The sequence below is a fragment of the Vitis riparia genome, chromosome 12, assembly GCF_004353265.1.
Source record: "Vitis riparia cultivar Riparia Gloire de Montpellier isolate 1030 chromosome 12, EGFV_Vit.rip_1.0, whole genome shotgun sequence".
Lineage (NCBI taxonomy): Eukaryota > Viridiplantae > Streptophyta > Magnoliopsida > Vitales > Vitaceae > Vitis > Vitis riparia.
The window spans coordinates 10,888,625-10,915,754 of NC_048442.1; the positions used below are offsets into that span (position 1 = coordinate 10,888,625).

Below are 27,130 nucleotides of genomic sequence, written 5' to 3' on the forward strand. Positions count from 1 at the left end.
ATCAAATAAAATTTAAATGGATTTAAAAATTTTATTAAATAAACATAAATATGAATTGAGTAGGATCCAATTTACAAAACAAAATCATTGAAATATGAAAGATCACAAATTAAACAAACCAAAACTAATTCATGTTTTCAAAATTTTTAAAATTGATAAAATGTAAATTAAAAAAAAAGAAAAAAGAGATATTATTGGGCCAGGCTTGGGCCATCCGATGATAGCGGCGAGATAGAATTTTGGCTACTTGTCCAAGGCTTTATAGATTCCCTCTAGACAAACAGATTCTATTGTCCGAAAATGCCAGTTAGGGGTCCGTTTGGGCATCGACGCAAACCCTACCACTCCAAAGCATCTACTTCGATGCACCGCTTTTATTTTATCTCTATCCAAACGGGGACTTAGGACCTGCATTTGGGATGCATTTCATTTGCATTTGCCCTCGATTTAGCTTTCCTCCACCTTATATAAATGTATAAAAACCTTTTTTCCACCCATTGGACTCCATTTCCTGCTTCTACCCAACTCTAGGAAAAGCAGGCGCTTTGAGTTGATCACTATAGGTAATCGTTTTCTTATTTGTGTTTCTCTTTTCTTTGATTTTGATCGTTGAACAGGTTTGATTCTCGGGACTTTGTTTTGATCATTTTTGGATCTGCAAAAACATCGATCTATGCTTTTGTCTAATACTGTTTGATTTTATTTTTTTCATCTATTGGGTGGAACAGGTTTATTCGGTGGATATTTGCCTTTTCTGTGTGGTTTTTGTTTTCAATCTGTGTTTTTTTCTGTTTGATTGCCGAGAAATGGTGAACAAAAAATGGAAGTTTGAATCCTATCAGTTTTGAACTGGTTGTTGTGAGATTCCAACTTTTTCATTTGTTTTCCAACGATTTCTCAGCAACCAAACGGGCATGAAGTATAGAGTTCATCTTTGATATTTATCTGGTTGTAGATGTAGATGATCCATAGGCTACTGGATCAAGATCTAGGGTTTTATTGTGGATATTTGCTCATTTTGCTTTACTCAATTTGTGATCTTACCATGTTTGGATAGAGAAGAGGTTGATATGCAAATCTGAAAAAAAAGAAAAAAAAAGAGCTGAAAGAAGGGCTGTTAGGAACCAATATTAATTATAATTCTCTTTTGTTCAGTGCTTTGGTCCCTGCTTAGCACTGCCTTTCGGGTGCTGGAAATCACTTCCACTTCCACTTCCACTTCCTTGGCTGTGGAAGTGGTTTACAGCACTTTTGCTTACAGGCTCAAGTATTCAAAGTGGAAATATTTGAGTATTAACTAGAGCGCTTCCAATCTGGCTCTTGGCTTGTGGCCAAACACATCAAATCTAACGGCCTTTACAACATCAAAAAATTGTGCCAAATGTGGCCAGAATGATTTCTTAAGTAAACTGTCTGGTTGTCTCTTACTAATTGTGTTTTCATTTTGGAATGTCTAGAAGTTTCTTTTTTGATTATTGCATCCATGGATTGGATATAATTGCTTGATCTTGTTCCTTTTGTCATATTGTCAATGCACAGTGATGCTATTTGGTCTTTTCTATGTTTTTATTTTGTATAATAATTTGTTCCCTTCTTATTTTATGGATACATTTTAAGAATGTTTAGTATCTCTTTGATCTGACTTCGACGAGGTCTAAGTACATGGCACTGGTCAGCAGATTTTCCCCTTAATCCCAATCATATCACCTTCACTGTCTTTCTAATTTCAAAAGTGCCCCCACCATATCATTTAGATCAGGCTTTTGTTCAAATTAGATGGGGAGTACCCATTTTCAGTAATTTTTCTTGACTTCTCTCCATCAGCTGTTGATCCTTCTTGATTTTATATGAATTAGATCTGTTATGATTAGAAGCAGCTTTTATTAATTGTACTGTTGGAGATCAACTGAGAATAGTTATTTGGTGTAATTTATACTTGGTGTGATTGATTTATAGTATCAAAAGCGGTTTCATCTATTCAAGATTTTTGTTAATGTTTAGTCTCTATGAGTTTAGACTGCTAGTTCATCACTTGAACCCCTGTTCTATGGGAAAATTAATTGCAACAACAATGCCATCTAATCAAACAAGATCCCATAGTTTTTCATCTCAAAATTTTAATTTCTGTGTTTTTCTTTCGAATTGCTGTTAGTTTATTCCTTACAACAGTTCCCTTGTAGGTTTTAGAAGATGGCTGATGCCGAGGATATCCAGCCTCTTGTGTGTGACAATGGAACTGGAATGGTCAAGGCTGGATTTGTCAGTTATTCTTATTTATTTCAATGAGTTCATATGTTTGTGTCTGCACTTGTTTAGATAAAGGCTTTATGGATTTTACAAAATGAATTTGACTCACCTTTTTACTATTTTTGTTCAATGGCTCCATCTTTTGTGTTGGCTTGGAGAATCACTTTTTGTCTTAAATGCTCTGGGAAGCAAATTAAACTGATTCTGTTTTCTGTGGCGAGGTGAATTTGCGTTCAGTGATTATCTTTGTTACTTTTGTTTTCACACATTAATGCTGCTCAAAAATGTGCAGGCTGGATTTGCTGGTGATGATGCTCCGAGGGCTGTGTTCCCCAGTATTGTCGGCCGACCTCGACACACAGGTGTCATGGTTGGGATGGGCCAAAAGGATGCTTATGTAGGTGATGAAGCCCAGTCAAAAAGAGGTATCCTCACCTTGAAATACCCAATTGAGCATGGCATTGTCAGCAATTGGGATGACATGGAGAAGATCTGGCATCACACTTTCTATAATGAGCTTCGTGTTGCTCCTGAGGAGCACCCAGTACTTCTTACAGAAGCTCCTCTCAACCCCAAGGCTAATAGGGAGAAAATGACCCAGATTATGTTTGAGACCTTCAACGTACCTGCCATGTATGTTGCTATCCAAGCTGTGTTGTCTCTGTATGCCAGTGGTCGTACAACAGGTTTGTGTCAAAGCACTGCAAGTTGTAGAAGCAAAATACAAGACCTTTTTGTGTGTGTGTGTGTGTGTGTCATTGTTCATATTATTCTTGAACCGTTAGCCATTTTTAGATTACATGGTTGTAGTTTGTCAGTTATTGAGCTGCATTGTTTGATTTGTGGTTACTTTGCTCACTGAGATGGTTCCTGTGGAATTTGTAACTATCTCAAAATTTCAAGAATTTTTTCCTGAGTATTGGTAACTGCCGACTATGATTTTCTTATCCTGTTCTTTGTTATATTTTCTGAAGTTTTTTGGTGTGTGAAAAGGTATTGTCTTGGATTCTGGTGATGGTGTCAGCCATACAGTGCCAATCTATGAAGGATATGCTCTTCCACATGCAATCCTTCGATTGGACCTTGCTGGTCGTGACCTTACAGATGCCTTGATGAAGATCCTTACCGAGAGAGGATACTCTTTCACCACAACGGCAGAACGGGAAATCGTCCGTGACATGAAAGAGAAGCTTGCTTATGTTGCACTTGACTATGAGCAGGAGTTGGAGACCGCCAAGAGCAGTTCTGCAGTTGAGAAAAGCTATGAGCTTCCTGATGGGCAAGTGATAACTATTGGTGCTGAGAGATTCCGCTGCCCTGAAGTCCTTTTCCAGCCATCTCTAATCGGAATGGAAGCAGCCGGAATCCATGAAACTACCTACAATTCCATCATGAAGTGTGATGTTGATATCAGAAAGGACCTGTACGGAAACATTGTGCTCAGTGGAGGCTCAACCATGTTCCCAGGAATTGCTGACAGGATGAGCAAGGAAATTACTGCCCTCGCTCCCAGCAGCATGAAGATCAAGGTGGTGGCACCTCCCGAGAGAAAGTACAGTGTCTGGATTGGAGGATCAATATTAGCATCTCTCAGCACATTCCAGCAGGTAAAAAATTGTTTTATTTGTGCCCATGATGTGGGTGGATTGGTAGTCAAGGAGTTTGTGATTGTTAGTCTCACGGTCTCATTCCATTTAAAAATTGCAGATGTGGATATCCAAGGGTGAATACGATGAATCCGGTCCTGCCATTGTTCACAGGAAGTGCTTCTAATTTAGGTGAAGAGGACATATTGGTGATCATTCCTCACCATCATCAGCAGCGCTCAATTCATTGTGTCATATGTGGGTCTTAAGTTTGGTTGAGTTTTTAGACCTGGAGTATTTTGACAGTAAAAGGGCAATTTGGGTTATTGGATGCTTGGGGTCGGTCATAAAAATGCATTCTCAGTTTTAGTAGGAGGGGGTCTAAGAAGCCAAATCATTTTTTGGCAAGGGAACTTCATTTGGTAGCAATCTCATCTGCTTTTGGTCTTTTTATTGCCCCCCTCTTTCCACCATGAATGTGGGAGGAGAGAGAGTTAAGTCGATCATATTTGTCTTCTCCTTTTGGGATTTTGGGTCATCTCTGTTCATATTTATATTGTAAGAGTAATTGGATTTCAATGAGTTTGGAGCTATAAGATTTGGAAGAAAATTTGTGAGGTTATGATGTGTTTTCCATACCCTATATACTTTTTCTCCAGTCACTTCATTCGTCACCCAAATGCCCCTGAAAATTCTTCTCTCTTGCTATGTTTTTCTCGATTCCGATTTATTCTTTATTTTTCAGCTTCTTCAATTTCTCTTCCTCCAGTCTCTTCAATAGATATATACATGAATAATTTTATTTATTTTATTTTATAAAATGTCATAATATTAAATAATTCTTTTACACAAATTCCACCCCGGACATATCCTTCTAAAAGGCTAGGAAATTGCACTTCTCATTCCTGATTGGGTCGAAAAGCTATTCCTTAGCCTTCAGCACAAGGGGGTTTGGCATTAGATGAATCACAAGGGTGATGACACCAGACAAAGAAGGCCACCGCAATGCAAAGTTTCAAAGCAACCACAGACATCTTTAACTTTACTCCAATTTTTTTTTCTTTCCCTTTCTTTTCAAATCCTCTCCCTTTATCTTCGTTCTCTTTTTTGCTTTTTCCCTTTTTTCAAATTAATTAAAACTGACAACATTAAAAAACATATATATATATATATATAATAAAAGATGAATTTGTAAATTAGTATCCTTTGGATGCACTTTTCTTTTTTATTATTTTTATTTTCATGGAACAAATAATAATAAGGATGGGAATGGTTCTATTAAATTTAGGTTAGATTTTTAATCCATCCGATGAATAAATCGGCTTTGATAAGTTTTAATTAAATTAAACCTAATTAAAAATTTATTTTATTAACCTAAACCAAGTCCATTTAACATTGGTTTGATTTGTTTCAATTTATTTAGTGTGGACCAAAATTAGGTTGTTGCATATTCTTCTACGGAAAGAAAATTCAAATAATGCTCAAGAATAAAAATAAAAATAATAATAATGTGTGAAATTGAGTATTTGAGTTATAAATTAGAATTAATTGGTTAAAAATGGTTAAATAATCTCCATATTTGTGAATTTATCTATTTCCGTATTTTTATTTGAAGAGTATCCATTTTTAGTATAAATGTCCTTACCTATTTCAAATATTTATATTTAAAATAAATTATTATTTTTACAAGAAAACAATAAGGATATTTTTATCAAAATATGGTAAAAAAATAAATGAACAATTAGATTTCCGAAATTAAATTTCCAATAACTCTTTGCTAATGAGCCCATTGTTATCGGCTAATGGTGTAACCATGTTGAGTTATTTTGATAAAATATTTTTATTTTTTTCTTGTAAAAGTAATTTTTTCTTTTAAACCTACATGTAAATATTGAAACGGTAAAAGATATTTATATAAAAAATGAATTATTCTTCAAACAAAAATATGAGAAGGATTAGATTCACAAATTTGAATATTATTTCATTCATTTTAACTAATTATTTCATTTAGAAATGGGATGAATGGGAGATGAAGCCAACCCAAGAGTTCTTCCCCAGCTCTATGCTGTTGGGAGCTCTGCAAGAATCTTACAACCTTCCTGAGGTGGGAGGAGGGAGGAGGGAGAAATATGCCAAAATCAGGCTCCATTGAGTGGATAGATGCTGACTAGTCTCAAGTAATAACCAAAATCAGACTTTTTTTTTTTCCTTTTTTTTCCTCCACATTTTCCTTCAAACCTTCTTAGAACCAAACATAGAGATTGTAAATGCAGCAGCACCTTTTGTCACTGGTCTTCCTAATCCATGGAATTCAAACATTTCCCTCAGCTTCTCAACTACCCAAAAAGATTCACATGGAAGCCCAACAGAACAAACATCCCCTCTTCCCCAAACATTATTATTGCAGGAGGTTGCTGGATTTTTGTACTGGTTTAATCTACAGTTCCTGGGTGCATGGTGCTTTAAAAAAAGTAAGCTGGAAAATTCAAGCCATGGGTAGAAGAAACATTCATCTTTACAAACTGAAACCAATTCACCACTGTAGTCAACCAAAGTCCAAAGATAAATTTTCCACAGAAAATGAAGCCACTCATTCTGTTCTTGGAAACATTTGCTGGTGCACCATGTTTATGAGAAATGCAGCAGAGCTCATCCCCAATCATTCTACTTCATGTATTACAACAGCAGAAGTGATATGATGTGAATTACTTACATTATATGAATTTCAAAGGCTAGGGCGAGAAGACGACGACTCTTTTCCACCAAGAGTCTGAATTATAGCTTCCAGGACTTTTATATCACTATCTCGCTTCGCGATCTCTTGCTGCTTTGCACGCAACTCTTCCATGTGCAGTTCAAATACCTCTGCACTCAATTAGCTAAACATGTAAGCCAAAAACATATTTTGTTCCTAAAAAACCCACTTCATACAGTCAAAGATAGTCCTATTTATTAGCATCTAATATAAGAGGGGAGAAGGCAGACCCAAAAAGAACAAAAAGAACTTTCTTCAAAATTCAGGTATGTATGACCTGATCCTATTCCAAAAAACAAAAATAAATACAAACTCCTAAACTCGAAAATATGCTAGTGAATTCAGACACCAAAGTTCTTCTGTTTGTGCAAAATTGCTGGAGCAAAGGTTTAACTTCCCCTCCTTCACAAGCAGGAGCATATAAAAATAGGGAAAACATCCATTACTGTATCAGAGCTCCCACCTTTGAGAGAATTATTAGCCCTTGGTCTGGAAGATTATATTAAGAAAACAGACAGATTGAAGACATATTGGAATTAGATTAATAATTTTTCATACACAATACGATACAAGATAATGATACATCCACTTTTATTATTTTTCATAATATTTAAGAAAAATCAAAAGTCAAAAGTTTTTTTTCTAAAAAGCATTATTATATTAATTGTTTAAAATGTACAGTAAGTAAGAAATTGATCATAAAAAGGACAGAGAGGTAAAATAATCTTATATGAAATGTTATATTCTTGTTGTCAAATGTCCTATTGAAAGTTACGTAAATTTATTCTTACAAAGAATATTGACATTGAAAATTTTGATAAACAAAAACTTTAACTTTATAAATTAGTTTTGTGAATATAAAAAGGTTGAAACTTTGGAGATGAGATAAAAAGACACACCACACACACATATACATATATATATATCAATACATATGCCTAGTAAAATTTAGAACTAAAAATTTTAGAAGTTGTTTTTGTAAATTTTGTGATGAACCTCTACATTAAACTCATATTTTGTTAAGTTGAATTTTTCAAAATCTAGTATTCAACGTTTTGATATGATATGATATAGTTTAAAATCTTTAACCATACTATCTTTCATAAAATTGGTTATATTAATTCTTCAAATATGCATATGTATGCACACTTTTTCTATCTAATTTTTCACTATATAACGGCCTTATGATGCACGATACAATGTGATACACAATTGCAGTAAAATGGGATTGATGATGAATAATACTAAGTGTTTTCGCAAACTTTACAATTTTCAACGGTAAGACTACCATTTTTCTTCTAAATGAAATTCCTAATAGACCTAAGTGAGACTCTAAGATTTCCTATTAGCCTTTTTTTCCTTTTCTTTTCCTATCTTTTATTTTCCATTGTTATAATTTTAATGTCATTTCTCTCCTTCAGTACTAAAATATTGAAGCCCTAGCCCCCCTTATTTGATTGTAGACAACTATCCAAGGTTGTCTTACATAAGAGAGAGAGAAAGGAGCAACACATTTCTTGCTTGAGTGAGTGAGGGAAACATGCTAGATCTTGCTTGAGTCAGCATAGTTATAAACTCATAAAACATATTGTGCGACATTTTTTTTTATTTTATTTATGAAAGTAGAAACCTAAATCATATAGTAACTTATTAACATCCTTATTCCTTTCTTAATACTATTAAACCTTTTTAAAAAATAAAAATGAAATAGATATTTTCTTTTTGGAAGAAGACTTTTAGATTCTTAGAGCTCAAATAGAAACTCTAGTGGCAAAAACTCTTTTTTAGGAAATAGAAACTTTACAAATATAGGAATTTTTTCATGGAAAAAATTCCAATGAAAAAAACTCCTAAATTCTACATGCAACTCAACTACCAACTACTAAGTAAATATGACTCTAAAGAACTTAAAACTGTAAAATTACCTAAATGCCCCTAATAGAGTAATTTAGAATTTCTTTATTTTCTTCCATTCATATCATCAGTAGATTTTGGAGATCCATTTCCACCATTTCCCCCCAACTTGGGAAAAAACTTGATTTCCAGTTTTAGTGACTTTCCATGATCAAGTGAAATCCAAACCAATGCTTTCCATCCTTTTTCTTCGTCATCTCCTATGAACTTGCTTTCCATGATTTATCAACTCTTCTTGTATAATATGCAATCAAGATTGAATTCACTTTCTACACTTTTCTTGTAAACTATCTATTATAATTCTTGCTTTAAGAAATTAAGGATTAGCTTCCCTTGATCTCTTACAACTTCAAAAAGATCAATAATTGGGATATGAACTATTGAGTGCATATTCTTCAACATTAGCAATTAAAATTTGTATTATCATTGGCATAAATATGCTTGGTGCATTGGTTAATCCAAAGATCATAACTAATAACTCATATAGCACATACTTAGAGTTAGTATGCAAGAAACTTCATATAGACTCAAACTTTATTGAATAAAGGCATAGTAGATGATTCATCAACTTGTCTTTAAGGACTCGCTCTATAAAATTTGTCTAGTAGTTGGATAAATTAAGGAGAGAAGAATTTGGAGCTCAATCAAAATCATGCATTAGATTTCACGTAAATAGTGATTCATTTTTAGCACCTTAGGAATCAAGGTACTAGAATCAACTAGCATTTGTTGCGCTTCTTTGAGCTCTCATATAGCTATTCCAGGATCAATTCCATTGCATCTTGCATTTCTAGATTCATCATTAACAATTCCTTCCTCCTTACTCGTAACTTTAAATTCCTTCTCAATGGAAGCATTTAATGATTTTTCTAGTTTCAAGCATGCTGATTTCTCCACTGGATGCTTGAAAGGTGGAATTTGTAAGGATAGAGCCCTTAAAAGTATGACATGATGTAACAAATTTGGAATTCATTATTCATTTGATGATATTCCAATTTCACTTTTATCTATCCTTATTCCATGCATTATACTTTATGAGTATTCTGGTCTAGCATCTCTTGCATTGTATATGACTTAGCTACATTAGGAGTTTGCACAGAAAATCCAAATCATGATTTGTTTACAATCGATTTGTGGACTTAGATTACTATTTGAGACTATAGTGCACCACCTCCTAATTGGAGGGATGACTAGTCTTAGCCATCGAGATCGAGTTCCCATGGTGAGTACACTAGTGCATATGGTTACATATTTGACAAAACCTATAGTGAGTCATGATATAAGGCTATTGAGTAGTCATGACTTCACCAAGATGCTACACTATATTGTCTTTCAACCTTGAAAGAATATTGACCTTGTGCAAAAGTTAGCAATGCTTTTGACTTATGGGTGAGATTCTAAAATGATCATATATTCCTTATGGATTTCGTAACTATTAATGAAAGTTGGTAATAATAAATATTCTCAATAGAGATACTATGATATCTCATGGAAAAATAGTGCGTCCCCTTAGGTGATCCTAAGGATATATGATCATAAAATATGTGAGTTCAGAGTAATTTCTTCAGTGGAATTTTATATATACTCTTAGTGAGCTAGAATATGTCATTTGATCACATAATAAGAGAATTTATTACTTAAGGATGACAGAGGTAGTTTAGAAAGGTTGATAGTTTTCACCTTATTAGAATACAAACAGCCAGTTCATAGGGAGACTATATAGAGTAGATAGCAGTTCACGAACCCAAACACTTGGTGTCTCGTTGTAATATATATAGAGAACTGGAGTGCAGTTGATTATCTGTAGTAGGATATTGAGTCAACTTCATAATTGGATTATGAGGGAGATGAGGCTGTCCTATGAGTCTTAACAGTCCTCGTTCAAGCTCATATTCCTTAATGACACAGTTTATGATTTTTAGCTTACTTATGTGTATAAAGGCATTTTGGTAATTACACAAGATTGCACAAGAATAAGAAACTAACATCTCTGGACTGAGCTAATTGATTAATTAGAGCCCTATTTGGTTAATTAATCAATTAACAATCTTTTTAAGTTATAGATTAAATGACCCAATGATTTAAGTCCACTAGGAGGCTCATAAATACTCCTCTTAAGGGCTAGGGCTTTAGTCTTGTTATTCTCTCCCTTTAGTCCAAAGAGAAAACCCTAGTCTCAAACCCTGAGATCTCCACCATCTCAATGACTAGACTCAAGGAGTCGTCATCGAGTGGAAGATAATTGAGTTTACAAGATCTTTTACAATTTTGGAGCTTTTTACACCGAAGATAATTGCTCACATACCTATGATTAGGGAACATCCGAATCATAGGTATGTGAGCAATCACTAAATCTATGGTATTATTTTTGTTTTTTAATACCAAGTTTTCCGTTGTACTTAGATTTAGAGAGCCTAGGATAAAATTTCATGCACTCTAACGATCTAGTACTTAAGAATGGAGAAATCCAAGATTTTCCAACAAAATTTCCTTCATTGGACAAAGAATCCTCTTACGCCCATTGCATACAAGTGTATTAAGTGTTCTCGTAACTATCATGTTGGATTCTTTCATAAGTCATGCTTTTCGAAGCACAATATGTGCAACTTGCAATGATAACAAATACTTGATAGTTGCCAAAATTAAGCATTAATATACAATGAGAACTCATTGAAATAAAGTTCTCATCTACTCATGTTATCTAATATGGCTTTGGATGTTTCTTTGTGTTTGAATTAAGCTTCTCAACAAGTTATTGCAAAGCTATGTTGGAACTACTATCTCCATTAATAATCATATTGCATAGTCTCCCTTAGCAAGCAACATGAGTTTGGAAGATGCTAGTACATCTTTGATCCTCCTCTTGCCTTTGGTATGGCCACTAATAGTCACATTAAAAAATCATAGCCTTCAATCATGGTTGCATAACTTGTTCCACTTCTCAAGTGGTATACACCTTCAATTTAAGAACTTTCACTTCGACACCAAAACTGATGTAAGACAATCCTAAGATGGTTGTGTACAATCAAATAAGGTGGACTAAGACTTTAATATCTTAGAATTTAAGGAAAGGAATGAGCATAAAATTATAATAGCAGCAGGGAAAAGTAAAATAAAAAAAAAAAGATAAAGAAGAAAGATCTCAATAGCATCTTTTAGGAGTCTCACCCAATAAATAATAATGGAGTCCCATCATTGAAAATTACGAAGTATGCAAAAAAAAACCTAATATTATTCATCATCAGTCCTATTTCACATCATTAGTCTTATTTATAAGCTTTAGAAAATCATAAAAACTAAATAAAATCATGGAAATAAAACCTAACCTATATAATAACTTATTAGGACTCTTATTCCTTAAAACCATCACATCCTTTTAAAAAATTTCCAAATTCTAAATGCAATTCAAATACCAATTAATAACTAATTATGACTATAAAGAACTTTAAAAAAATATAAAATTACCTAAATGCCCTGGATAGTAATTTAGAATTTCTTTATTTCCTTTCATTCCTTTCTTGAGTAGATTTGAAAGATCCATCCCCATTACTCCCTCCCTCTCTCCCCCTCTCTCTCTCTCTCTTTCTCTTACTCATGACAATGTAGAAATGCGCTGGAACAGGTGCTCAGGTTGCCCTAGCTGTGCCAATCAGACTAGGGGCTAGATATGACAAAAGCTTTAATTAACTCTACTAAATGTTCAGGTGTGAGTGGAATAAAGTGATAATCATAGTTTAAAAGTGTTCATGCTAGAATTTTCTTTTCAGTACTATGAACAAATAATGAAGATTTGGGTTGCACATACTTGTGGTGTTTTCCAGCTCTCTTGTGATCTCTTGACTACGTAATTCAGCAGCTTTTTGAGCAGCTTCAGCCTGTCGTTTTTCTGAACGAGCACGAGCAGCAGCTGTTATGGCAGCATCAAGCTCTCGTTCCAAAGTTTCTACTCTTTGTTCAAGAACCTGTGGTCAAGAAAGTAGCCTATAACACACACATACACAGGATTCCAGTATTGCACTAAGCAGAATGATTTAGGATATTAAAGTTATTCATATTGTTCAATAAGTTATTGAGAATTCAAATAACAATTTTTGAGTAAAATTATCTTTGTATTCAAAATGATAATTGTATTGAAACATTAGTTTTTGTTTTTGTTTTTTTTATGTTTTTTTTGTTTTTTTTTTTTTCTAGGCAATGGAAAAGGTTAAAGAAACACAAGATATTGAAACACTAGGTATTCAATGCCAATTTTGCTATTTCCGATCCTCTTTTGTATATTAGATCCAAATTCTTATAGGTTCCATTAGGATCTTAGAAAGTTAGAGGAAAAGTAGAAGGGCGAGAAAGAAAAAATTGAGGAAATAAAAAAAAAAAGGTTTAAGCCCAATAATTTTTTTGAAATAGTTCTCCAAATGTATTTCTATGCTTTCCTCCTCTTCTATGTAAAGAATGAAAAACTTGAAAAATATATAAATTTTTAAATCAATTACATTATATTTGATTATCCATTATACTTTCCATGCTAAATCAAGGAAGAACATTTTGATTTTCTTTTTTTGATAGGTAAGTAAGATTGTATTGAAGGAAAGAAAAAACAAGAAGATATACACAACATATACAAAGCAACCAAAAGGCTAAAAAATGGCACAAAGGCACAAAAACCAGCAATCCACATAGCCTATCAAGAATAGGAACAATCCCCAATATACACTCTAACCTAACCACAATTATCAAAAGTTCTCCAATTTCTCTCCCTCCAAATGGTCCAAAACAAGCACAATGGAGCAAACCTTCCAAGGCTTTTTTCTCTTTTTTCCTACAAAAGACCCATGTCAGGTAAAAAAAATACCCCACTGAATAGTGCATCACCCAATGCACACCAAAAAAAGCAAAACCTGCTTTCAAAGAATAAAGGTGAATATAGTCAATCATTTCTTCTTCTTCTTTGCACATGTAACATCTATTAGGAATCTTCCAACCCCTCCTTTTGAGTTGATCCAGAGTCATAATCCTACCCCAAGTAGCTTCCCATATTGTGCCATAAGGAAACACCTCTGCCCTCCTATTTGACATAGAGGAAGGGAATGACCTAATTGATAAGATACCAATTCTTTGTAACAAACCACACCATCTTTAGCGCCCCATATTAATGGAATGCTCATGCAACCTCTCAAAAAAGACTTCTACCTCTTCTAATTCCCAATCATGCACCTACCTTATAACCTAGGGCTCCAAGTACTCTCGTCCCAAACATCAACCACCTAATCAATTTTTGAAAAGACTATAGAATAGAATTCCAAGAAAGACCCCCTCAAAGGCGTGTCCCCATACCACTAGTTCTTCCAAAACTTCACCCAGTTTTCGAAGCCCACCTTAAAAACTGTTCTATCCTTGAAAGCCTCCCAACCACCCCTGATTGCCTTCCACACCCCAACTCCACAACCCTCTCTCGCCTCTTTAGTACACCAACCCCTCTCTTCTTGCTTATATTTACTTACAATTACCTGTTTCCAAAGAGGATTCCTTTCACTTACAAATTTCCAACACTATTTTCCTAAAAAAAGTCTCATTAAAGATAGATAAATTTCTAATGCTCAAGCCTCCTTTCTGCTTTATAGACTAATTCATTAGTTGTAGCTTATGTTCCAAAGCCTCCTTCCCTAAAGAAAATCTCTTTGAAGCTTTTCCAAACAAGCAACTACCCTCTTTGGGATGACAAAAAGGGAAATGAAATAAATTGACAAGCTAGACAAAGCACTTTTTATTAGAGTATGTCTTCCACCATTTGATAGATATTATCTCTTCCATAAAGCAAGCCTTCTTTGGAATCTTTCTTCCACCTCATCCCAAACCCTAGAAGACTTGAAAGGGGCTCCCAAAAGAAGGCCTAAATAGGTGGTGAGGAGAACACCCACCTTGCAACCTAAAACTCCAACAGGATCCTCCATGTTTGAGACCAGCACAATAACAATCTACTCGCTTTTCTCCAGGCTAATCTTTTGCCCTAATATTGCTTAAAACCATATAAAAATTAACTCAAGTACTCTAGGTTCTCTTTGGCAGCATCTCAAAGATCCTCCTTTGCCTTAATAAGGATTCAGGAAAGAGCCTTCATTGCTATGATGAACGACAAACAAGGGGACAAATGATCTTCTTGTCTCAAACCTCTAAAGCTTTGAAAGAAATATGGTAGGAACTCATTGACCAAGACATTTGGATTCTTTCCTACCTTTTTTCCCCTTCCTAGTGTCTATGATCTACACAAAGCCATAAAAAAAAAATAATAATAATATAAAAATAAATAAAATAAAAGTGTTCCCTCTATGTTCAAAGTTTATAGATAATTTTTTCACTTTTTTTACAAACATATAAATGTGACTTAGTACACTAATTACAACAAAACTTTCTATATTCTCTAAAGAGCTATTAGATTTCACTGGCACATCCAATTCAATGATATTAGTTTCATCGGGAAATATCTTAACAATTCAAACAAATGGTATCTATCAGATTTTATGGTAACATATCTTAGACATAAGTTTCACAATTTTTAAGTACACAAATATGCTAAGAGATTAGGACTAATTTACAAAAGATTTGGTCCACCATCTATTTAGGATGATTTTGGCATATTACTAGGTCTCAAACACAAAGATCATCAATCTCATTATTTTTGCCTTGGTTTTGGGTTGTTTCATTCATATGGTAGGTGCGGTAGTAACTTCCAAGGTTTCAAATTGGCAAACGGACAATGGAGATTACTCATTTGTTGTTTTTTGATGATACCCATTATTCTAAGGTAAAAAGTGAATGACTTGTGTACTTAAGGTGGATATTGTTATGTTTTGAAGTAGTCATTGGCTTGATAAATTAATTTGGAGCTAAGTGAAGGCATCTTTGTGGGTAATGTGGAGCAAGTTGTAGTTCTGGATTAAGGTTTTCATTATAAAGCATGTTGTTAGGTTTACCTTTCAAATCTCCCTTGGTTTGGGAGTCAATGAAGCAATGATTTTACAAAAGACTTTCTTCTTGAAAACGGCAATATCTAGTCTGAGGTCAACTTATGCTAAAAAAACTACTCTCTCTAGTGAGCCCATCTATTTCATGTCTTCTTTTATGATACCAATATCAGTTTCATTCCAATAAGAGAATGTTGAAAGGGACTTCTTTTCTTTTCCATTTAATGGGCGGAAAGAACCTTGAGAAAAAATTGCACCTAGTAAATTAGGTGACCATGTGTTCTGTGGAGAAAGGCAGTTTAGGGATTCAAAGCTTAATGACCCTAAATAGGCTTTGTTAGGTAAATGGTACCAACTTTTGTAGTGGATAGCAAAAGGCTTTGGAGAAATGCCATTAAAGAGTTGGTAAGAAAAAAGGTGGTTGGTGCTCTTGGGTGGGAAAATGGTAATATTGGGTCTTTGGAAACCTATTTGAGAAGAGTGGGAGGCTTTTTTATCATCAGACCAAATTTTGGTCTAGTGGTTGAGCAGGGAATCATCTCTTTATCCAAATGTATTTTCCATTACAGTAAATAGAGAAGCAGTAGTGACAAATTATTGATATATGGAAAGTGGCTAGGTTGGGAGTTGTTGGAGGTAGTGGAATCATACTGCTCTTTTATTCAAATGCGATTTTCTCTCTAAAGACCCACCACCCCATAGGAAGTCCCTTTAAATTTGCTCTAACCTCGAATTCACTACCCCTGACATCCAAAACAATGACATGAAGTAGATAGACAAACGGTGAACTACTGGAAAGAGAGGTCTGGTAATGGAAAGATTTGACGTGGAAAGAAAGGCTTTTCAGGTCAAGTTTGAAGGCATCAATGGGGGAATGTGGATTTCATTAACAGAGAGAAGCCGAGGTTATGCTGTTTCATTAGGCTTTGGTGAGGAGGAGATGGATTGGTTGGTGGAACATTTGAAGAAAGCTGTGGAGTTGGAGGCTTCCAGGGGTTTTACTCGGAAGATGAGGGGCAAAACGAGGACGCATCTGATGGAGATTTGCATCAATGGTAGAGGGAGATTTATGAAAATCACAGAAATTGTTGCAAAAAGAAAACCTCTAGTGCTAATTGTTCCTGAGGGTGTTAAAGGCAATGGGTGGGAAACCCTTAGGAAGGCGATTTCTAGAGTCCAAGATGTGTCTGATCAGGCTATAAGAGACTCGAAGGAGAAAGATAATGAGTCTCAGGTGAGCAAAGGAATGTACAGAGAAGGGCGGTCCTATGCAGATGTGGTTGCAGAGGAAGGACATAGAAACCGAGCTTCGGTGCCAATTGGAAAATGGGCAAGAGCAGTAATCTGTGAGAGTAAAGGAAAAATACTTGATTGGTTTGATGTAGGGAAAGGTATTGCGAGGATGATGGGCACGAAAGGGATGGTGTCGGTAACTCCCATTTCCGAATACAAGGGATGCTTTTTTGTGGATTCTGCAAGGAGAGCTATGTGGTTTCAAGACCAAGGGAGTTTAACAGCGAGAGGAGGGTTGTTGCGTTGAGGAGATGGTCGCCAAAAGAAAACTCGGTTGTGGGTGGAAAGTTTAGAAGGGGTTGGTTAGAACTGAGAGGCCTTCCGTTCCATTTATGGGATGAGATTCAGTTGAGGTACATTCTGCAGAAATGGGGGAGGGTAACGAAGGTGGCAAAGGAAACTTTGAAGCTCGTAGACTTGTCGAAGGCAAAGATGTGGGTGGAGATGAATCCAAATGTCGTGCTACCAGCGTTGCTAGAGGTGGAAGATGGAGCCTGGTCATTTACGGTTGCAGTTTCCGTCATCGGAGAAGCTGAAGAAGACGCTCTTCTCAGGCCAGAGTCAAATCGCAGCAAGGACGAAGTTACGTCAGCGGAAGGTTGCGTCTACTAGAGGCCAAAGAACGTTGAAGGGCTACGAGCTACTGCTAGGGATAATGAGTACCACAGATGGAGGCCTCGTCAGCGCTTTCGTGCTCAGTCTTCAGCTTCAAATGCAGCTACTAAAGTGGAGAAAGGAAGGGGGAAGAACTGTTTGGGCCCAACGGCGGGAAGTGTTGACGGGCCAACAAATCCAGAAGCCATTTTTAAAGGCCGCTTGGCTAGGGCCCATTTTGAGGAGAAGAACATTGGGCCTTTTGCGGGTGCGGGTCCAGTCCACGAAACTGAAGCAGGGTCTTCTAACGATGGCCCAGCAACGCCTTCGTCTTCAAAGCTTCAGCGATCAGGAACCTCTGCAAAGGAGGTGTTGCCGAAAACACATTCTCAAGAGTCAGCAAAGCTAGAAGGCAAATCAGTTACCGCAAGACGCAAGGCGAGGAGTTGGCCGCCGAGCCTAAAGGTGTCGTCTTTTGACCCAAAGAGCAACCTAGATGGGGATGACGCACCGGAAGCAAATCGAGGCTTTATTTGGGGTAGATCAGTATTCAAGAAGGGCGCCCTTTCTCCTGTTTCAGAAAAATCCCGACACTTCACCGGGGGACAGAGGGAGACGAAGGGATCTCGCCTTGCAACTGGGTAAAAAAGGTTCGTCCTCCTTCCTTAGCTTTCTCTGAGAAGGGTCTTCCTTTGGCTGGGGCTTTTAATCCAAATTTTCTTTCCGAATCCTTTGTTTCTTCGGTTCTTCCTTCTCGATGTCAGGCTTTTTCTCCGATTCCTTTGGAATCAAGCCCTGTCTCTCAGCGTAGTCCCTTTCCGAAATTTGCTGTTGTTGAACCCAGTCGTCATGTTGGCGTGTCCCGTTCTGAAGGAGTGGAGTTTCCTCTAGAAACCTCTAACCGAAATTCTGAAGACTGTCCTTTATCTAAGGATGCTCTAAGTAGCCCAGAGAAGCTTTGTGTCTCAGGGAAGGCTCCGTCCCCAAACCCAGAACCTCCCATTCTCCTTTTGGAAGGTTTTCAGGTTGAGGGACTCACGCCTGGAAATATGGTCAAGGTTCAGTCGGTTTTGGAGAGTTTGAGGATCAGAATAGTCAGAGAAAATGGAAAAGATGCGGAAGAAGAAAACCAGAGTATTTCTCTTGCGGACAAGGTTTATTCCAGAAGGAAAAGGAGAAATGCTCCTGGAAACCGAGGAGAGGATTAGGTTTGGATGCTGGTTGTACTGGGTTATTTTTGGTTTATATGAAGATTTTAAGCTGGAATACGAGAGGATTAGGATCTAAGAAGAAAAGGAGGACTGTCAGAAGGTTTTTAAGTACTCACAATCCAGATATCGTGATGCTTCAGGAAACAAAAAGGGAAACTTGGGACAGAAGGTTTATGAGCAGTGTTTGGAAAGGCAAGAGTTTGGAGTGGGCTGCTCTTCCAGCCTGTGGGGCCTCAGGGGGAATTGTGATTTTGTGGGATTCTAGTAAGTTTGAGTGTACAGAGAAGGTGTTAGGATCCTTTTCTGTAACTGTGAAGTTTAACTCTGGTGAGGAAGGACCTTTTTGGTTAACTTCAGTGTATGGCCCGATTAATCCGTTGTGGAGGAAGGACTTTTGGTTGGAGCTTCAAGACCTATATGGTCTAACATCCCCAAGGTGGTGTGTAGGAGGGGATTTTAATGTTATTAGGAGGATATCTGAGAAATTGGGTGGGACTAGATTAACTTTCAACATGAGGTGTTTTGATGAGTTTATAAGGGAGAGTGGCTTGCTTGACCCCCCTCTAAGGAATGCGGCTTTTACATGGTCAAATATGCAAGTTGATCCTATTTGTAAGAGATTGGATAGGTTCTTGTTTTCTTCTGAGTGGGATACCTTTTTCTCTCAAAGTTTTCAAGAGGCGCTTCCTAGATGGACCTCTGACCATAGCCCTATTTGTTTGGAAACAAATCCTTTAAAGTGGGGTCCGACTCCTTTTAGGTTTGAGAATATGTGGTTGCTCCATCCAGAGTTTAAGGAGAAGTTTAGAGTTTGGTGGCAAGAATGTACGGGTGAAGGGTGGGAAGGTCACAAGTTTATGAGGAAATTAAAGTTCGTTAAGTCAAAGTTGAAAGAGTGGAATATAATGGCCTTTGGTGATTTAAAAGAGAGAAAAAAGCTCATTCTGACGGACTTAGGTAGAATTGATCTAATTGAACAAGAAGGGAATTTGAATCTTGATCTGGTGTTAGAAAGGACCTTAAGAAGAAGGGAGTTAGAGGATGTGTTATTAAAGGAAGAGGTTCAATGGAGACAAAAATCTAGGGTTAAGTGGATTAAAGAAGGGGATTGTAACTCTAAATTCTTTCATAGAGTGGCCACAGGAAGGAGAAGTAGGAAGTTCATTAAGTCTCTGATTTCTGAGAGGGGGGAGACTTTGAACAACATTGAGGTTATTTCTGAGGAGATTGTTAATTTCTTTGGGAATCTTTATTCCAAACCGGTAGGTGAGTCTTGGAGGATTGAAGGAATAGACTGGGTCCCTATTTCTAGAGAGAGTGGAGTTTGGCTGGATAGGCCTTTTACTGAAGAGGAGGTTCGCATGGCAGTTTTCCAATTAAATAAGGAAAAGGCCCCTGGTCCTGATGGTTTTACTATGGCAGTTTATCAAGAGTGTTGGGATGTGATAAAAGAGGATCTTATGAGGGTGTTTATTGAGTTCCACACCAGTGGGGTAATAAACCAAAGTACAAATGCGACCTTCATTGCTTTGGTGCCTAAGAGAAGTCAAACTTTTAAAATCTCAGATTATAGACCGATTAGCTTGGTTACAAGTTTGTATAAGATAATTGCTAAGGTCTTATCAGGGCGTTTACGCAAAGTTCTTCATGAGACAATATCTGGTTCTCAAGGAGCCTTTGTTGAAGGGAGACACATTCTAGATGCTGTGTTGATAGCCAATGAAGTGGTGGATGAGAAAAGAAGGTCAGGGGAGGAAGGAATTGTTTTCAAAATCGATTTTGAGAAGGCCTATGATCATGTGGATTGGGGCTTCTTAGATCATGTGCTTCAAAGGAAGGGGTTCAGCCAGAAATGGAGATCATGGATAAGGGGCTGTTTGTCTTCTTCTAGTTTTGCAATCCTAGTTAATGGGAATGCAAAGGGTTGGGTTAAGGCTTCTAGAGGTTTGAGACAAGGAGACCCTCTCTCTCCTTTCCTTTTTACTTTAGTGGCAGATGTTCTAAGTAGATTGTTGTTTAGAGCAGAGGAAACTGGGATTATTGAGGGTTTTTTAGTGGGGAGGGATAGGACAAGAGTGTCTTTGTTACAGTTTGCAGATGACACTATCTTTTTCTCTAAAGCCTCTTTGGAACATCTTCAAAACCTCAAGATTATCCTTTTGGTTTTCGGGCAGGTTTCTGGTTTAAAAATCAATTTAGAGAAAAGCACCATGGTTGGTATTAACACTAGGCAGGAGCTATTGTCTTGTATGGCTTCGGTTTTTGATTGCAAAGTGTCTGAGTGGCCTTTATCTTATTTAGGTCTTCCTTTGGGAGGGAACCCTAAGACAATAGGCTTTTGGGACCCAGTGGTTGAGAGAATTTCAAGAAGGTTGGATGGTTGGAAAAAGGCCTATTTGTCTTTGGGAGGGAGGATTACTTTAATTCAGTCGTGTTTGTCTCACATCCCTAGTTACTTCCTCTCCCTATTTAAAATCCCAGCTTCAATTGCTTCAAAGATTGAGAAGATGCAAAGGAATTTTCTGTGGTCTGGGGCAGGGGAAGGGAAGAAAGATCATCTTGTCAGATGGGAGGTTGTTAGCAGACCAAAGGAGTTGGGAGGTTTGGGTTTTGAGAAGATTTCTTTGAGAAATATTGCTCTCTTAGGGAAATGGCTTTGGAGGTTCCCTAGAGAAAGGAGTGGTCTTTGGCATAAGGTTATAGTGAGTATATATGGGACACATCCTAATGGATGGGACGCCAACATGGTGGTTAGATGGTCACACAGATGTCCTTGGAAGGCTATTGTTCAAGTTTTCCAGGAATTTTCCCCTTTTGTTCGTCTAGTGGTGGGCAATGGGGAGAGAATTCGCTTTTGGGAAGATCTTTGGTGGGGTAACCAATCTTTGTGCTCGCAATTTGCTGATCTTTATAGAGTTATTTCTGTGAAAAACCTCACTGTTTCAAATGTCCTTGGCAATTCCTTTCCATTGGCTTGGAATTTAAATTTTCGCCGCAATCTTACCGACTCAGAAATTGATCTCCTTCAGAGATTAATGTCCTCCCTCAGTTCAGTGCGTTTCTCTCCTTCTTTGGCTGATTATAGAGCGTGGTCTTTGTCTTCATCAGGCCTGTTTTCAGTGAAATCTTTTTTCTTGGCCTTGTCAAAAGTCTCTAATCCTATTTTGTTCCTTCCGGCCAAGTTTTTGTGGAGTTCAAAAGTCCCTTCAAAGGTTAAGGCCCTCGCTTGGTTAGTAGCTCATGGGAAGGTGAACACCAATGACAAGTTGCAGTTGAGAAGACCTTACAAGTCCCTCTGTCCTCATTGGTGCATTCTTTGCAAAGGAAATGGGGAGACGATTGATCACCTTTTTCTTCATTGTCCTGTTACCATTGGACTCTGGAACAAGCTGTTCAAGCTAGTTGGGCTGGTTTGGGTCCCTCCAAGGAGCTTTGTAGACATGTTGGTTATTGCTTTTAAAGGCTTGGGGAACTCCTTAAGAGGCAAGACTCTTTGGCAAGTTGCTTGCCTCACTTTGGTTTGGATAGTGTGGCAAGAGCGAAACAATAGGATTTTTGAGGATAAGGGGAGATCGGAAGAGACGTTATGGGATTTGATTTTGTTCTATTCCTCTCTTTGGGCTTCTTGTTCTATAGCTTTTAGAGGAGTTCCTTTAAATGTGTTACAACTCAACTGGAGTGAGGTTTGCGCCTCAAAAGTTTGAGTTTGGGGGTTTCTCTTTGTTTTTAGCTAATGTTGGGGGTTTTTATATTGTTCAGATTGTGTAGGAAGGACCTCTCATCCTTCTTGTGGTTTCTTTTGTTTCTTTTTTCTTTCTTTCTCATGTATCTTTCCTTCTATTAATATATTTATCTTCGTTTCTGATCAAAAAATACTGCTCTTTTATTCAGAATGCAGTCATCCAAAGATCTAGGCAAGGGGGATGAGGTAGTATGGTAGTTATCTAACTATGCAAGATTCTCCATAAAATCCTACTTTCAGGTGCTATGTTTATTTTTTGGTGTATTTGCAGGGAAAGAAATAGAAGGATCTTTGACGGTTCTAGAGTTGCTGATGAAAACTGTTTTTAACCTCCTTTTTTACCTGGTAAATCAGTAGGAGAAATGAGGCTTTCCTTTGTAGATTTAATTGATGCTTCAGAACTAAACTTGTCTGTACATCAAAGCAAAGCAGTTGTGTCCTAATGCGTCCACAACATGTCAAACCAGTTGGGCCATGTTTAGTGTGTACATGAGTGTGTTTGTGCAATGAATAGACAGATATACATACATACATACATTAAAATTCTGCGCACATCTCAGAATTATAGAACCTGTACCAGGTGTGATGGAGGAGCATAGTGTTCAAGATATGGACACAGCTCCTCTTTAGAGGTATCCGTGCTTCCAGTCCTACAGTGTGCATCAGTTCAGGCAATAAATTCCAAAAATAAAAAAAGGATGGCTATAACTTCTAGGATATCAGTTGCAATCAAATGGAAGTTAAATGTTGGTCAAAACCAAAATAGAGTAGGCAATAACAATAAATATTAATTTTCATTTCAGATATAAAAATTTTCAAGAATTCCACACTTGCCACCTATCCATCATTTATTCTGCATTCAATCCCAAGCATTCTCAAGAATCTTGGAATTGTTTAATAACACCCAAAACCATTGTCAAATGGAATAATGCCACTCCCCAAGAGTGTTGTACTTCTCTCTTTTTTGTTTGTTTGGGGGGGTGGAATCAATCTGCTTGAACCCCATGCTACTGGAAAACCTTCCTTTCCTTCAACAACACAATGATAATTGAAACTTTTCAGGAAATTATTCTCCATTTTGACCAATACACACTGAGTCAATGGACCTTTTGGATATACATTTCCTTTCAAGAAATATATATCATCCCTACATTTTGTCTTATGTCTGTCATTTTGAACAGATCGAATATTTTTGTAGCAATATATTATTAAAGGATTCGATTTGAGGTGCTAATGCTGTGGAATTGAGAAAACCTGCCGATGGTTGTGGTATTCTTCCCCTTAAAAAATTTCTTGTTCCTTTCCTTCCATAAGCCCAAACTAAACATAATGAGGCTGCCCTCCATATTACAAGCTTTCACTTTGCCACAAACCTTCCAGTAAGACCAAAATATCCCCTAGTCTGACTTAAGGATCAACCAACACACCTGCACCAACCTAAAAGAAGACGTGCATGACTTGGACGGCTCCAAAGTACCACAGAATGCAACAACTAAAGATCTGCATCTCCTCCACACTCTTACACATAAAACACCAATTTGATGGAATCTTTCCCGTACTCACAAGATTTGCAATTGGGAAGATACTTGCCCCATGAAGCAGTCCATGCAGGGAAACAACACCTGTTTCAGCACCTTGGAATACCACACCACCATTGAAGGAATCCTTTACTCCTAACAATGTATTATAAGAGGATTTCACCAAGACAAATCTGTCCATAGATCCCACTCATTTTATATAACCTCCCCCTTCTACTCACCCTAATCTCATATGTAGCACCAAGATCAATCTGACAATGTTAAGATCCCACAAAACATTCTCCCATGCAGGGAAACAGCACTACTCCTTTACAAGGTAATACAGCCCCTTTTGGTAATGCAGGAATCACTTCCTCCAGGAAACTCCAAATGATGTTCAGTAAAATGCACTGGAATCTTGATTCGTGAGGCTCTCCATTGCTACCAAATTTTCATGGTAAACATCTAACCACATTAATACCAGATTTGTTACAAAATAATACCTCAAAATCTGGTTCTGCCTCTTCTGAAACATATGAAATTAATATGAGAGTTTGAAGACCCTTTTGCTCTGAAACTTGTGAAATCAAAAAAAAATTTCACAACCATAAATCCTTTCAATCCACATGTACAGCTCCAATCAATCAAAACCTCGCATTCATGTCTGTTCTAATTTCTAAGGTAAAATAGTACACTTTCGCACCAATTGCAAAAGAATAATAAGAACAATAGTAAAACAAAATAAAACCCACGTCTAGATGCAATCAATCAACTAACAAAGAGAAACAGCATATGAAACAGTAAAACCCAGATCAAAAAAAAAAAAAAAAACCAATAATAAACCAATTTTTGTATCTAATTATCAATTTTCAACATCTGCGACCGAAAACCATTCAATCCAAGCTTTATCCACCAAACCTAAACCAACTTTCATCGACATACCGAGCCCAAATCAACCAAAACCAACGGGTCATATCCATCCCAGGACAATCATATGCAAAAATAAAAGAAACCCATGTAGCAAAGCCAATCAAACAATACAAGAAGATTTGACAGAAAAAAAGAAAAAAGAAAAAAGAATCATCAAAGCAATCAAATGAGATGTAGCGCCCATATAGAGCAAACCTTGATGATTCGGGCTTGTTCGGAGCTGAGAGAGGCCTTGGCAAAGGTTTCTTCGTCGACAAAGACAGCTTTCTTGAGAAGAAGCTTCTGCAGAGATTCGAGATTGGAAGTCATCTCGGAGAGATTGCCGATGGCTGCACTCCATCTCTCGCTTCCTTTCCCCTTCTCCTCCATCACTCTCGCTCCATTCCACCTCTTCAGGCTGCTGACTTTACTCTTAATTGGGCTTTTTCCTTACTTGGCTGGGCTTTTGTCTCTTTTCGGCCCAAATCACTTGTCGGGCGAGTTTGAAACATTTTTCAAAACATTTCAAAAAATAATAAATAAAAATAGTTATGACCTTGAAGTATGTTTTTAATTATCTTGATAAGAAATTAATCTATAATATTTTATTTTTATTTCTTCTTCGTATTTATAATTTTTTTAAAAAAAATCTTTAAAAATATAATTGAAATACACTTTTAAAAAACATAGAAAAATCATTTTTATTAAAAATTATCAAACCTGCTTTCATATTTAAAAATCACTATTGAAGCAAAAAATGTGGGGCAAAGGGGCAGAATAGAAAAAATTGGTTTCAAGGGTGACAATATCACATAAAAAAAGTAAATTTTGCTTAATTGTTAGGTCTTGTTTTCCTTTTAACTTGGTAGGAATTTAGCTTAGGAGAATTGTGTTTTGTGGTGAGATTGACTTGAAATTTGATCCAAGGTCCTTATATAACCTATAATTAATGGTAACGATATAAAAGAGTGATGGACTAAAATACCCATTTGATCTATCCCATGTTCATACTCGTTTTTATGAAACCCATCATTTATTAAACTCTTTTATCTTTATTGCACTACTATTCACATACTCAGCATAATTTTATTTCAACGGTTTGGATTTTTCATTATTTTTTAAAACTTTTTCATAAATAACTAAAAATCAGTATTATTTTCTATTTTAAATTATAAATAAAGAAAAATTATATTAATGATTTAAAAACTATTTTAAAAAATACTTTCTAAAAATATGGTAATATGATTTTTATATTTTTTATTTCCCCTTTTTGAGAATACGTTTAATTAAAAAATGAAAACTATTTTTAAAAATGAATATTAAAAACCTTGTTTGGTACTATTTTTTATATGAAAATAATAAAAAGAATTAAATTCTATTTATTGATTATCCATTTTTATTTTTTACATTAGTTATTTTAATAATAAAATAAAATAAAAATATAGTATGTTTACAATTAAACAAAAGAATTGGTCAATGGTGTGTTTTTTTGTGTTATTATCTTTTACATAAAAAAAATAATTAAATAACTAAATTCTATACATTTATTAGTCTTTTTAATTTTATTTTCTCTATTAGTTTTTTGTGTAATTGAAAATTTTAATATATCTATAATTAACAAAGTAATAGATTAATTGTGCATATTTTGATTTATTAAAATAAATTACTTTCTAATTTAAATAAATAAAATGAAATAAGTAAATAAATTTGAGGCTATGTCTATTTACTAACATATCTTATATTAATATTTTTTATGATTAAATAAACTTTTTATTCTTTTTTTCTTTTATTCCAAAAATAAAATAAAATAAAATAAATAAATTTGGGTCTATTTCTATTTTCTAACATATCTTATATTTATATTTTTTTATGGTTAAATAGATTTTGTATTCTTTTTTCTTTATTTTCAAAAATAAAAGGAAATAAATAAATAAATTTAAGTTAAATAATTTCTTTGTCTTATTTTTAATTACATATTGCATTGAAGATAAAATAAAACAAAATTTTATTTGTTTTAACTATTTTAAATGTTAAACAATTGGAAACATAGTTCACATATTCACGTGGACATAATTTATAGATGTGTATGAAATTTATACCATTGTACAAGGGTGTTACACTAATTATACAAGGTAAATACAGTAAATGTACAAGGGGTGTATACGACTACCATTTGTGGAGGATTTTAATCGATTTTGAACATTTTTTTTCTTGTCATCCAAGAATTGCGTACTCTCCTACCACAAATTCCTTCATTTCATGCACTTTATTTAACTCGCATATGATAATTCAAATATTTACCCCAATAATGATGTTTGGGGAAAAATTTTGTTTTTACGTCTTACACCATTTTCTGAACCAAACTATTGGAAATATGGTTCGTACATCCTATGTAAACACATA

General features: G+C 35.9%; 2 protein-coding genes across 3 annotated transcripts; one reads left to right on the forward strand and one right to left on the reverse strand.

Moving 5' to 3' along the window:
* Positions 1 to 459: 459 nt before the first annotated feature.
* LOC117927290 (actin-101) lies at positions 460 to 4,455 on the forward strand. 2 transcript variants are annotated; one of them, XM_034846764.1, is made up of 5 exons: positions 460 to 563; positions 2,181 to 2,250; positions 2,540 to 2,933; positions 3,241 to 3,854; positions 3,955 to 4,455. In XM_034846764.1, the coding sequence occupies exons 2-5, from the start codon at positions 2,191 to 2,193 to the stop codon at positions 4,018 to 4,020; spliced, it is 1,134 nt and encodes a 377-aa protein (XP_034702655.1). In that variant the 5' UTR covers positions 460 to 563; positions 2,181 to 2,190; the 3' UTR covers positions 4,021 to 4,455. The 2 variants fall into 2 exon arrangements, with proteins under 2 accessions (XP_034702655.1, XP_034702656.1); XM_034846765.1 differs by having other exon boundaries at positions 486 to 563; positions 2,170 to 2,250.
* A 1,871-nt stretch (positions 4,456 to 6,326) lies between these two features.
* On the reverse strand, positions 6,327 to 25,139 carry LOC117927291. Its single transcript, XM_034846766.1, has 3 exons — positions 24,944 to 25,139; positions 12,308 to 12,464; positions 6,327 to 6,698 (listed from the first exon to the last, which is right to left on the reverse strand). Exons 1-3 carry the CDS (start codon positions 25,115 to 25,117, stop codon positions 6,559 to 6,561), a joined length of 471 nt encoding a protein of 156 aa, XP_034702657.1. The 5' UTR covers positions 25,118 to 25,139; the 3' UTR covers positions 6,327 to 6,558.
* Positions 25,140 to 27,130: the final 1,991 nt, after the last annotated feature.

What these genes read in the sequence shown, in the direction of transcription:
- LOC117927290 (XM_034846764.1), top strand. Translation starts at nt 2,191, where the DNA reads ATGGCTGATGCCGAGGATATCCAGCCTCTTGTGTGTGACAATGGAACT. An exon ending in TGCCAGTGGTCGTACAACAG is followed by an intron (nt 2,934 to 3,240) that starts GTTTGTGTCAAA and finishes GTGTGTGAAAAG; the next exon opens with GTATTGTCTTGGATTCTGGT. An exon ending in CTCTCAGCACATTCCAGCAG is followed by an intron (nt 3,855 to 3,954) that starts GTAAAAAATTGT and finishes TAAAAATTGCAG; the next exon opens with ATGTGGATATCCAAGGGTGA.
- LOC117927291 (XM_034846766.1), bottom strand. Translation starts at nt 25,117, where the DNA reads ATGGAGGAGAAGGGGAAAGGAAGCGAGAGATGGAGTGCAGCCATCGGC. An exon ending in AACAAGCCCGAATCATCAAG is followed by an intron (nt 12,465 to 24,943) that starts GTTTGCTCTATA and finishes TCTTGACCACAG; the next exon opens with GTTCTTGAACAAAGAGTAGA. An exon ending in AGAGCTGGAAAACACCACAA is followed by an intron (nt 6,699 to 12,307) that starts GTATGTGCAACC and finishes AATTGAGTGCAG; the next exon opens with AGGTATTTGAACTGCACATG.